At 42.4% G+C, this 13,190-nt stretch overlaps 1 protein-coding gene across 3 annotated transcripts in view; it reads left to right on the top strand.

Annotated features, from left to right (window-relative positions):
* thoc2 (THO complex 2) overlaps nucleotides 1–13,190 on the top strand; it is a 37,312-nt gene that overhangs the window by 12,800 nt on the left and 11,322 nt on the right. For all 3 annotated transcript variants that reach the window (XR_013963077.1, XR_013963078.1, XM_080749644.1), the window contains exons 8-27: nucleotides 819–979; nucleotides 1,113–1,205; nucleotides 1,669–1,824; nucleotides 2,494–2,666; nucleotides 2,923–3,118; nucleotides 3,217–3,255; nucleotides 3,958–4,088; nucleotides 4,246–4,347; nucleotides 5,109–5,193; nucleotides 5,433–5,526; nucleotides 5,645–5,725; nucleotides 5,846–5,942; nucleotides 6,917–7,034; nucleotides 9,332–9,511; nucleotides 9,957–10,121; nucleotides 10,298–10,573; nucleotides 10,732–10,873; nucleotides 10,979–11,136; nucleotides 11,365–11,493; nucleotides 11,705–11,836. Coding sequence is in view for 1 of the 3 variants with exons in the window: in XM_080749644.1 (XP_080605770.1) it covers nucleotides 819–979; nucleotides 1,113–1,205; nucleotides 1,669–1,824; nucleotides 2,494–2,666; nucleotides 2,923–3,118; nucleotides 3,217–3,255; nucleotides 3,958–4,088; nucleotides 4,246–4,347; nucleotides 5,109–5,193; nucleotides 5,433–5,526; nucleotides 5,645–5,725; nucleotides 5,846–5,942; nucleotides 6,917–7,034; nucleotides 9,332–9,511; nucleotides 9,957–10,121; nucleotides 10,298–10,573; nucleotides 10,732–10,873; nucleotides 10,979–11,136; nucleotides 11,365–11,493; nucleotides 11,705–11,836 (2,708 nt within the window). In the remaining 2 variants the exon portion in view is untranslated. The remainder of the gene's footprint in view (nucleotides 1–818; nucleotides 980–1,112; nucleotides 1,206–1,668; nucleotides 1,825–2,493; nucleotides 2,667–2,922; nucleotides 3,119–3,216; nucleotides 3,256–3,957; nucleotides 4,089–4,245; nucleotides 4,348–5,108; nucleotides 5,194–5,432; nucleotides 5,527–5,644; nucleotides 5,726–5,845; nucleotides 5,943–6,916; nucleotides 7,035–9,331; nucleotides 9,512–9,956; nucleotides 10,122–10,297; nucleotides 10,574–10,731; nucleotides 10,874–10,978; nucleotides 11,137–11,364; nucleotides 11,494–11,704; nucleotides 11,837–13,190) is intronic.

Below are 13,190 nucleotides of genomic sequence, written 5' to 3'. Positions count from 1 at the left end.
ACAAAATAAATAACTTTTGAACGGCTCTTTGAAAAGAACGGATCCCAGAGATTCGGCTCACTTCAAAGTGACATAAATCCCATCCAAAAAATCGGCTCACTTCAAAGTGACATAAATCCCATCCAAAAAATCGGCTCACTTCAAAGTGACATAAATCCCATCCAAAAAATCGGCTCACTTCAAAGTGACATAAATCCCATCCAAAAAATCGTCTCACTTCAAAGTGACATAAATCCCATCCAAAGAATTGCGCATGGGCAGATCCTGTTCATGCTCGACTGGACACAGACTCTGGTGAGACAGGACACACATTGCCACTCAGAGGGAGCCCATGTGCTCTGCACACGGCTCCAAAAACCCCAGAAGGGGTTCCCGTCTTAAATGGGATAATTATACTTATTCACGGCAGTAAGACGCCGTAAGGACGAGAAGCACACATGGGCGCGTGCACGCATCCTCCTGGGTAGCAGCAGATTGTTGGGCGAACTTTGACCAAAAAATGCACAGACCTGGTTGGTTGTTTTAAGTTGGAAATATAGTTCCCAAATATGGAGATGACTGACGTCTGACATCATAGATGTTTGACATCATAGACCACATGAGACTGACTCCATATATGGGCATTACAGGATCTGCGGTCACAATCAAGCATCATCTTTCTGAAAGATGTAGGTTAATGCTGATTGCGATACCCGATTATTATTTTTATGGAAAACAATGCATGTATGTAATGAGCAAATATGTTTGCAAATATATGACGGTTCAATGTGTAATAAAAACATAAACACGACTTAAAAACAGCCTCTTCCTTCATGCAGGTTGTTTCAACTTGGATCCTAACCGTGTTTTGGATATCATCCTGGAGGTCTATGAGGATCGGTCGGACCAAGATGAGTTCTTCTTGCCCCTTATCAAGTCTTACATGTGTGAGCCACTCACCCTTTGCCACATCCTGGGCTTCAAGTTCAAATTCTACCAGGTGAGAACATCAGTTCTGAGCTGTGCTCACCAAGGATGACATGTTTTTAAAAAAACTGAAAACGAGGCTGTATATGCATTTTATCGTTTTTATTTATTTAAAAACGTTACGGTACTTTCTTATCTGTCCTCAGGAGCCCAGTGAGGAAACGCCTAAATCACTTTACCACATTGCTGCTGCACTGCTTCACCACAACCTGATAGAGCTGGAAGACCTCTATGCCCATGTAAGAAAGACACTACTATAAACTCCTAAATCTTGATTGAAAAAGTGTTGTGTATTCAGTTGAGAAAAGGGTCCTAACACTGGGTTTTGGAACGCAATTTTATTTTCACAAATAAATAAATGTCCAGGACATTTCCGATGCCTGTTTCATTTTGGCAAGTCACTCACAGCTGATATAGTATATTGTGTTTAGAGTTTATGTTTTATGTGAAATGGTTATTATGGAAAATATACCAGTGTAAGACTATGACATGTTACACAGTATGACTAAGTTTAGTCAATTAATTGCTATTAATTTAGTTCTTAATTTGTCAGCTTCTGACCATAGCAAATAAAAAGTGAAGGTTCACTATTACTTACTCAAACATCGTAGGACATTGGAATAACATTTCATTACAAAAAAAACGGTGCCATTTTCCTGTAGCTCCTGAAAACATATCTATTTTCTCCTCTTGTCATTTCAGCTCATGCCACTGGATGCCACCATTGTAGAGGAACACAAAAAAGACATTTCAGAGGCCAAACAGCTCGCTCGCAAGCTGATAATGGTGGTGTTACCGTCTGAAAAGACTGATGACAAGGAAAAGGAGAAAGAGAAGGAAGAGGAGAAGAACGACAAGGTATGATAATTAATATCTCTGCATTTCTGTTCCTGTTCCATATCTCCAGTTCTTTGTGAAGGCCTGAGGTGTGTTTAAATGTCAGCCTTTAGGGATGGAAGAAACACTGATACAGATTCAGACAATGACATGCTGATGGCCAGAGTGATAACGGTGATGGAGGTAGAGAGGGTCTAGCAGAGTTGAATTGTTGAAGGCCCTCCATTTACTCCATCATCCAATCAGTTCTTGTAACTAAATAATTAAAGAAAAAGTGTGTCATTTTGATTCAGTCCTTCAGAATATTTATCTTCGGTCTAAAGTGTAACTATGTTAAACCCAAGTTAAGAAAGATTCACGTTACTTCAGCCATTTGAAAAATGACACTGATCCTGAAAAGGAGAATTGGCAGGGTTTGTTTTTGGAAGAATATTAGTTTTATTTAACCACATTCCCCTTGGCATTCCTTTGGGCATGTGACATGTCATTATATGTTATTAATTATTTTCTACTATACACCCTCACAGTTGTGAGCTCAGATCTGTCATTTGTGAAAAACTATTTAAGAAGAAAAGAATGAGGCTTAAGTGGTTAGGTCAGCCTCTAGTGAGAGTGAGAGGTTCATTACCAGGCTCCATCCTTCCTAAACTTCACAAGTCACCGTGCTGCTACTCTCCTCTCTCCCCTCAGCCACCAGATAACCAGAAGCTCGGTTTGTTGGAGGCGTTGCTCAGAATTGGAGACTGGCACCATGCCCAGATTATCATGGACCAGATGCCGTCATTCTACGCCACTTCTCACAAGGCCATTGCCCTGGCTCTCTGCCAGCTGGTGCACCTGACAGTGGAGCCAGTGTACCGAAGGTGAATACCATCATGGATTTACTTCATACATAACAGCAAGCACTCCTGCATCTTCCACCACAAGATAACAGCCGAGATTGTACACAATTTGCCCTTTTCTACAGTAACCTCTCTCTGTACCAAACATTTAACTAAAGGAAGCACATGGAAATTAAAATAATACATAATAGCAAGCATAATGGATATAATTGGTAATGGCTGAGACAGGAGGAGAATCCAGGAGATGTACGTTTACTCATTGGTCTGTACCTTGCAGAGCTGGGGTCCCCAAAGGGGCAAAGGGATGTAAGCTATGTCCACTGAGGAACAAGAGGGCCCCTCGGCCAGCAGAGTGCTTTGAGGACCTGCGGAGGGACACGTTCAGCATGCTGGGATACCTGGGCCCCCACCTCTCCCATGACCCTATCCTCTTTGCCAAGATGGTGCGTCTGGGCAAGGCCTTCATGAAAGAGGTACACAACATTTTCACTGCACAAATCTCTGTCCAATCTCCTGCATGATCTTGAATTGAAACGCATATTTATTTATATTCTTGTTTATGCCTTTTTAGTACCAAAGTGATGCGAGAGGTGACGTCAAAGACAAAATGGTAAGTAAAAAAAATAAAAGAAGATTCTAGGCATGTCATTGAAAGTCCCTGAAAGTCACGTGATCGTGGAGCGCTCGATAAATTAGCCAGAATGCGGAGGCTAAGGCGGAGCTAGGCTCACAGCACGTTCGTTTCAATTGAACTCGCCCGTCGGCGTTACAGGATGTGAATTCCAGCGCTCCTCCTCTTTTGGGGGACTCGTCGCTTTTTTATCATTGCCAATCAGAATCCAGTATCTGAAATGTGACCACAAAAAGTGGTAGAATGGCTAGTTGTGGGCAGAAGAGAAGCAGAGAGAGAGAGAGAGAGAGAGAGATCTATCAATAGAGAGAAAGACATTGATACAGTAGATAGATAATAGATAAAGATAGAGATCTCCGGAGTCCGTATCAGTTACATCACTTGGCCTAACAATAATTTATAATAATAACATAAAAACAATAACAATCGTCATAATAATAACAATAATAATATCTGGATTCAACACAGATCAACTATTGACAATATGTCAATTCTAGTTATAGATAGTCGACAAAAATAGCCAGAGCGTAATCTTGCAGATGTATTGCAAGTATATGGTTTAAGTGATTACGGAAATACATAATGTGAATGGGTTGTATACTTTGTCTGATGTTTGTAGTTTGTGAGCAGATGTGCACAAAGGCAGGTTAGCGTTGTTTAAGAGCTTTTCTTGAATTGCAGGAGATATTGCTGAGTTGTTTCCTGAGCATTGCAGACCAGGTGCTGCTGCCTTCTATGTCCCTCATGGAGTGCAATGCGTGTATATCCGAAGAACTCTGGGGCCTCTTCAAACTCTTCCCTTACCAGCACAGGTGAAAGATTCACATCAGATGAAAACAAAAAAAGAAATAGAATTCACTTGTTTATTTTCAGTTCATTTTAGTTGGTATTTGAATGAAGCTTTGTGCTGTTAATGTAATGTTTTTGATAGCCACATAACTAACCCACCTAACTGATCTGCTCCTACAGATACCGGTTATATGGGCAGTGGAAGAATGAGACATACCTCAGCCACCCACTGTTGGTCAAGGTCAAAGCTCAGACTGTGGAAAGGGCCAAATACATTATGAAGTAAGACACTATATGACTCTTAACTCTTAACTCCTTAAACATTTTTTAGCGGTACTCCTGCAGCAGGAGCTCCAGCTGAGGGGAAAAAATGTCCGGGGCTTGAGTAAACTGAAGCGTGGCCTACATCTGGCCTAGATATGGCCTACATCTTGGCACAACCGGCTCAAAGTTTGTTGTACGCCCAGGGTCCCATTGGCCAAGCTTTCGCAGAACATGCTGTGAACATGCTCATAAATCACACTAGGTGTGATTTCTTTTCTTCTTTTTTTTACCACCACCAGCCATTTCAGTTCTTCAAATCAGTGTCAGTAATGGGATGGACAACCAAATATATTTTTGTTCTTATGCACAGTTTTTGTTTTCCAAAATTGATACTTTTCTTGATTCTTTACGACATGGCTCTAATGGAGTCTAGACATCAAGAAGAGGGCCTGTGTGTCCATGTCAGAGCTAATCTCACAAATCACTGGATTGATGAGCGCTAAAGTTTGTCTGCACGCTGCCAGCAGGCAACAGAAGTACTTCCACGATTTAACTTGAATTGTATTGGCTCAGAGTCAGATCAGGCTGAAATCCTGAGTCGTACATCATAGATATGTCATAGACGACTGACGTCACAGACACTTCTGAGATCCGCATTGGAGCCACGCAGTTCCTGTATTGATCCACACGATTAAAAAATTTAAATAATCCATTAGCTCAAGATGCATACAGATTCGTCAGTATTAAATACACATTTTGTATCTCCTTTTTTTTGCCAGGCGATTGACCAAAGAGAGTGTGAAACCATCTGGAAGGCAAATTGGCAAGCTTAGCCATAGCAACCCCACCATCGTTTTTGATTATGTAAGTATTGCTGCTATTTTTATCATGAGTATGTCCAAGTATGTCTGCAAGTGCAGAGAAGAACACAAGCCAGGATAAATGAAACAGAGTGCTTTTTCTTTTTTTTAATAGGATGATTCGAGTTGAATTTATTTCCACTATGCTTTCACAATGTAAAACTGTAAATAATTTAAAGATGCATTATGTGAGAGGTTGTGAAATCTCCATTTGTCATTAACAAATCATTGCATCTCCTCTAGATCCTGTCTCAGATCCAGTGGTACGACAACCTTATTGGTCCTGTTGTGGACTCCCTGAAATACCTCACATCTCTCAACTATGATGTCTTGGCCTGTATCCTTCACAGATATATAATTAATTAAAAGTATAGTCAATGGGGGGAGGGAAGTATAGTCAATGGGGGGAGGGTTGCTCCGTCTTACTGGGATGTCCCACTTAACTGTGTCTTAAGATTGCATCATTGAGGCCCTGGCCAACCCAGAAAAGGAGAAAATGAAGCACGACGACACTACCATCTCTTCTTGGCTTCAGAGTATGTTTCAACATTGCTCTTATTTGCTGTCTTTGTTTTGCTTCATGATTGGGCTTTGCGGTACTATGGGGATGTCTCAGTTCATAAATGGATTTTTGATGTTTCCTCTTGTTTACCAAGGCCTGGCAAGTCTGTGTGGAGCCGTGTTCAGGAAATACCCAATCGAATTGGCCGGCCTTCTTCAGTATGTGACCAATCAGCTGAAAGCAGGAAAGAGGTAACCTTCTCCAGTCAAGTGAAACCTAGCACATTGATTGGGCTCTGAGAGTTAAAGTGCTTGTTAATGGTCTGTTGAGAACATTTCAGTTCTTCACCCCAAAGCTGTTAAAAGTAATGAAGTGGTTAAATCAAAAAACCTCTGGGGACATTGTGTGCCATAATTGTAGAAGCTTTCTATTTTATTACTCTGTCTTCAGATGTTGGCCCCCTCGCATCTATATTTGACAATAATGATCTGTTGTATAACGCATTGATTTTATTCAATACATTTCTTCATCACATCCTCAGTCTTTAAGTTTAAGAGAAGAAATGAAATTTGCACAATGTTCAATGTTGTTCGCTTTACTTGGCTGTTGGTGAATTTATCCTCCCATATTAAAATTACCTTGTGAATGTCCACAAGTGGGTAGGCAACATCCGGACTTGAAAGGTGTACTGTGGCTCCGATCCACACCAAAATTCGCCCAAACACTGTTCACTGTTCAGGGACTAGATTTTAAAGGGCTTGAAAATCTAGTTACTCGAATTAGTTGTCTAGGATGCAGGGCAAAGAAAGAAATGGAAGTGGCACACTGTCTTTTTAACTGCAACATAAATGTGAGCACTCCTCACAAAATGTATTTTACCGGGTGCACGGTTGAAAAGATCACCAGCTCTCACTGCAAATCCTTGTTTTATTATCTAACGGCAACAACACACGGACGTGTTTTGGCGGGAGTGAGGAAGGCTCCTGCTGAAACACGTCCATGTGTTAACTTGTGTTGTTGCTGCCTGTGCCAGATAATAAAACTGAAGGAGTTGAAGTGAGTGCTGGTGATTTTGTGATTTAGTTTAACATTGTATTCTTTACCTACGCCTCTTTAAAACATGTTGATAAGCTGTTTTCTATTATGGTCATGCTCCCATTTTGTGCACAGCACAACGATTATTGCTTTTTGAAAATACAACTTGCATTCTCTGCCCCTCCCATAGCTTTGATCTGCTGATCCTGAAGGAGGTAGTGCAGAAAATGGCCGGCATTGAGATCACCGATGAGATGACGTTAGAGCAGTTGGAGGCAATGACGGGAGGAGAACAACTTAAAGCAGAGGTACAGAGTACAGCTAACTCCTTGATTAACAGGGGAAAATAATTGGTTGCTCCAGTTCAGTTTATTTACAACCATGAATGATGCTCTAGAGCAGTGGTTCTCAAACTTTTTTGGCATCAAAAGTCCAGTTCCAATGCCAATATGTCAAAAATAAAATTGCAAATAAACATAGGTTAGGTTTCTATTCATTAACAGTTGTACTTGTCAAGGTATTGATGTAATTTGATTTTACAATTTACATTACCCATAACAGTAAAATACATATTCCCATTTTCTCCTGCACCCCTAGGGGTACACATTAGGGATGCGAAGATATACCGGTACGGATCGTAATCGCGATACAAACGTCCGCGATACGGTTGAATCGGTTCATTCGGTGTGTACCGGTACAATAGACGGCCGAAATCGTGATGGATCGTGCCGTGAGTGTCTGGATCGGTACATTCCGCGATTGTATCGGTTCTTCCATATAGTATTTCATTCTATCCTGTGTTTCCGAGGCGCCATGAATGCACCATCATCAGCCGTTCAACCCCCTCCCCAAAAGCCAGTCTTTAACGCGAGCTGCGACTCGGACAGACGGACAGCATCTGCACTCTGCATGCAGGCAACCAGGGAGACAGACAGTTCAGCGAAATGCGAGTGAATCAACACGGACGTACTAGCAGCCCCACGGGTTAAAAAGATGCAAGATTAGTTGTACAGTACTTAGCTTTATAACATCCAAGTCCGCTGCGCTGATTGTTGTCACAGAGTAGCACAGGCTGATCGAGTGATATGTAATCAACAGCCGTTTCTTAGCGAATCTCCGACGGACAATTGATTGAGATCATCTTCTGCGCTATATTAACTGCACACACACAACAACAATGTTGCTGGGTGTTGTAGGACTACTGCTTGCGTTTAAAACAAAGTATTTGTCACTGTTCTACAACTTTCCTGTTGATGCAAGCAACTCTCTCACTTTCTCTGCTGCTAGTTCTGCTCTGGAAAAGAAGCCTAATTTATACATCGCAGTACAAGGGTGTCGCACCTAAAATAGCAGACCTACAAGCTCACAATGCGTCATGGATGCGACGCGCTGTGAGCTTGTAGGTCTGTTTTAAAACAGTTTGGCTATAAAAATTGCATAATCCTGGATTAAATATAATATAATATAATATAATATAATATAATATAATAATACAAACCAGGGAGGGACTTTATTGTTTTTCAGGTCAAGGACCCCTTAGCTCAGACAGAGATCAAGCAGGGACCCTCGCTGTAGGCTAGGCATTATAGCCTACTGTATCACACAAATATTTGGCAGGCCCCCTGTAATAACCCTGGATTGGGGTCCCTGACTCCCAGTTGAAGACATATAGGCCTATTAATAATGACATAGGCCTTCTATATGATTAGTTATGAAACAATAGCCAGCAGCTTTGTGTTCTCATAGAATACTATAGGCCTATGTTGGGTTGTTAGACAGAGCCTAGTACTACAGTGAAACAATAAATTGCCTTGAATTTAAATTTAGTCGCTATGTTTTGTACATTTTGGGATTTGGGCTTGAATCGTGGTGAATCGTGAATCATATCGCATCGTATCGGGAACAGGGGTGGATCGCGATGTATCGTATCGGCAGGATTTCAATGTATCGCAATTATATCGTATCGCTGGCAGTGTATCGAGGTCCGTATCGTATCGCCTCAGTGGTCGAGATTCACATCCCTAGTACACATACCCCCATTTGAGAAACACTGCTCTAGAGGGTTTCAGGACTACAGCATTTTAGTCTGGTTGCCCTAACAGGGCAGATTCTAACAGGGCAACCAGACTATAGTACTTGTCAGACTTTCTTCTTCCATCCATCCATCTTTCCAGGTACATTTTATTTTGACACGCACTTGGGCCATATGTCAAATCGACTGGCTTCATCGGGAATCGTGTGCTTGCATTTTGCTAAGGGATAGATTATATATAGTTTCATTTATATTAATTTATAAGTTAATTAATTTCCTCCATTGTGTTGAATGGGAAAATGCAAAGATTGAACTTTTCCCAAATATGGAGATGTCTGACATCATGTCTGACTGATATACCACATGAGACTGACACAGTATGTCCATATATGGGCATTCCAAGATATGGGCTTAATATTGATGACATCAGGGATCTCCATATATGGGCATAAAAGGGACAAGGACTGATCCAGATCTCCATATATGGCTATTAATTTATTAGTTGCAACCACACTTGCAATTTCCCATAATTCCATCTTTTTAGTTAATTAATGATGTGACTTCTGTCCACAGGGGGGCTACTTTGGCCAGATTAGAAACACCAAGAAGTCATCTCAACGTCTGAAGGATGTGCTGTTGGACCATGAACTGGCCTTGCCCCTGTGTCTCCTAATGGCTCAGCAACGCAATGGGGTGGTTTTCTTAGAAGGAGGAGAGAAACACCTCAAACTAGTGGGCAAGCTATATGACCAGGTATGCATGTTCTCTTAGTGCAGTGATCCTCAACCCTTTTTATTTCAAGGAACCCCAGTTTGATATGCATTAGGCCACCGACTCCCATTGGATAAGATTTGTTAAGAAAACAGTCTCCCACGTTTTTCCTAGAACCGGCGAATACATTCTTGGGGTCATTTGATCATTGACGTACAGTCTGCCTAGACTGAAGAATCTCGCTTCGAGCTGAAACGGCATGAGTTGAATATAAAATAAGACTTGTTGGAGCATTCTCTGGTTCTAGGCAACACGGGGGGAGAGGTCATTTTTCTTATTTCCACACAACAGCTCTGTAGGTATAGTAATGAGTAATGACATGCATAGTTTAATGTTGAGCAGCATTCCCCTTTTAATAGCATGTTATCAAGGCTCTATGGAAGAACGATACAGTCCATAACAATATTCTATTGTCATTCTGTGACAGTGTCATGACACACTAGTGCAGTTTGGTGGATTCCTGGCATCCAACTTGAGCACAGAGGACTACATCAAACGAGTTCCCAGCATTGACATTTTGTGTAACCAGTTCCACACTCCGCACGATGCTGCCTTCTTCCTGTCTCGGCCCATGTATGCCCATCAGATTCTGGTGAGTTGACTACCACTGTCAGCAGGGTTATTGGTGTTAATGCGTTGGTTTACATAGTTTTTGGGAAAAGTCTATGTCTGGCATATCGTCGCTGTCAGTGGAAACATTGCATGTTCAAAACTGCTAATTTTCAGAAAATGAAAAATATATGTTTGATGTACTCTCTGTCCACTCAGTCCAAGTATGATGAGTTGAAGAAAGCAGAGAGAGGCAACAAGCAGCAGCAGAAGGTTCACAAGTACATGGCAGCATGTGAACAAGTCATGGCGCCCGTGCACGAGGCCGTCGTGTCCCTCCACCCTCCCAAGGTCTGGGATGACCTCCGGCCCCAGTTCTACGCCACCTTCTGGTCCCTGACCATGTATGACCTGGCCGTGCCCCACACCGCTTATGAGCGTGAGGTCAACAAGCTCAAGGTGCAGATCAAGGCCATCGAAGACAATCCGGAGATTGTGAGTAACGTTAATGATGCTAAGAAACGCATGTGCACTGCTGTAAAAGCTGTATGTCCCTTTTGTTCTATATGTTGCAAATACTCTGTATTGTAATACAAATTGGCTGCATTCTATGCATGAAATTCATTGTAGTGTGGTGTCCTCTCCCCCTGCAGCAACTAAATAAGAAAAAGAAAGAGAAGGAGCGTTGCACAGCCCTGCAGGACAAGCTGCAGGAGGAGGAGAAGAAACAACTGGAGCATGTCCAGAGGGTCCTCCACCGCCTCAAACTGGAGAAAGACAACTGGCTGATGGCGAGTAAGTACAGGCAGAGTCCATGGATTTGGTGTATGGCTACCTGGCAGTCTGGATTATTGTATGTCTGTTGTGGAGCCATTTTGAAACCTGTTTGCTCATTGACAGAGTCCACAAAAAACGAGACCATCACCAAGTTCCTGCAGCTCTGCATCTTCCCTCGTTGCATCTTCTCTGCCATTGACGCTGTGTACTGTGCACGCTTTGTGGAGCTTGTGCACCAACAGAAGACACCCAATTTCTGCACACTCCTTTGCTACGACAGGGTAAGCATCAGACTTAAACATATTAAAATCAACATTTTTAGTGAAGTACTGTAAGACTTAATAAAATATAAAATAACAATCAGCTATCCGTGTTTAAAATATTTCTGCTTAATGTTTAATCATGTTATGATTATTTTAGTGTACCGTTTTTATTTTTTGAGTCCCATGTGTCTAAAAGCTACATATTGTAAATCAGGTTTGACTTCTGTACGTCGTCTACCTCTGCAGGTTTTTTCTGCAATCATTTACACAGTCGCCAGCTGCACGGAGAACGAGTCTCGCCGCTATGGTCGCTTCCTCTGCTGCATGCTGGAGACGGTGACTCGCTGGCACAGCGACCGCGCCATCTACGAGAAGGTGACCTCACGCCTCCATACTCCAATAGAGAGACACTAACAAAGAATGTGTCATCCTCTTGCTTCTCCCGAATTATTTTCTCACATTGCGTTTGTTTTCCTTGTGACCTCACGCCTCCATACTCCAATGGAGAGACACTAACAAAGAATGTGTCATCCTCTTGCTTCTCCCGAATTGTTTTCTCACTTTGCGTTTGTTTTCCTTATGGAAGGAGTGTGGCAACTACCCCGGATTCATGACCATCTTCAGAGCCACAGGCTTTGACGGAGGGAACAAGGCCGACCAGCTGGACTACGAGAACTTCAGGCACGTGGTGCACAAGTGGCACTACATGCTGACTAAAGTGAGTCACCACTACACCACCTTACATCCCTGTCTGGTCAAATTGTTCAAATGAGAAATTCCAAATTGTTGCCTACAGGGTAGGGCTGGGCGATATAACTTCACATCACGATTATGTCAAACTTTTGCCTCGATTATGATTAATGCCTATTTTCACTGTTTTTGTACAAAGTGGTTAATTTGACTAATTGACTTAGTTGATGATTGATTGAATACTTTATTAGTCAGAAATGTAGTTGTATGTATTCATCGACTAATTATTAACTCATCTAGTGCCATTCCCGAGATGTCTCGTGAAATGTACTCGAGTATCTGTAGTGCCATTCACGAGATATCTCGGGAAAAGTAATATATTACTGTAACGGCGAGTACATTACCGAGAAGAATGGCCGCAGGTCCGGAGACGAAATCCGTCGCTGATTTCGCATCATCACGGCTCCACGAGCACAAAATAGTCCCATCCATAACATTGAGGTGGACGGGGGATCTCATCTTTAACTCATCTGGTGCCGATCCCGAACTAGTTCGGCTTTATTTCAATCCAATACAATCTTTTTTTTATTAATTCACTTACCCCGAGCTGCTTGTAGAGTCGTGGGTGGTCCTGGCTCGCTAGCCGCTAGCCAGTTAGCCATTCTACTCTGTCCGACGATATATTCCATTAAAAATGGTTTAAAATACATTTTTGAGCTCCCCAATGTTCACCCGATGTTCGGCACCGCTTCCGATGAGTACACGAGTGTGCCGATCCCGAAGTAGTTCGGCTTTATTTAATTAAATGAATAAAATGATAAGAGGCCTTCTGAAGCCTGGCTTGATTTTTGTAGCTACTAGCCGAAAGCTAACAACGTCCCGGCCGGCCGTAATTTGCGAACGCAATCGCCAATCTCCGCCTAATCCAATGAAGGACCGCATCTTTAAAGGCTTATATCTCTTTTTTGTGTTTTAGGAAAGCGGCGCGAGGTTTATTTACGGAAATCGCCCAAAAATGATCTTTTAGATGACAAAATGGGAATAGCCATTCTGTTAGCATCTTCATCCGGGACATTTCCATGCAGTGCATCAACGTGAGCACGTCAGGTCCTGGAAGCTGAAGTCCTGGAAGCTAAAGCGCTCGCCTATGAGAGATGCGCTGGCATTCTTTGGCCCCTAGAGGGTGCTGGCACGCAAAGAGTTAATGTCCATTATCTCAAAACTACACTTTAGAAGCTAGGATGGAGGCAGATGCTCGCTTATGTTACACAGTTATAAAAGCTCCCGGTCGGCCATTACACAACTCCACGTGGACACGGATCGGTTCCGGTGCACGACCCGATGACGTCAGACCGGAAGTGATTGCGCTGTGGACTTCTGGC

The sequence above is a fragment of the Nannobrachium achirus genome (assembly GCF_963921795.1).
Source record: "Nannobrachium achirus genome assembly, chromosome: 19".
Lineage (NCBI taxonomy): Eukaryota > Metazoa > Chordata > Actinopteri > Myctophiformes > Myctophidae > Nannobrachium > Nannobrachium achirus.
The sequence above is the reverse complement of the archived record's forward strand: the minus strand, read 5'-3'. Positions and strand labels throughout refer to the sequence as shown.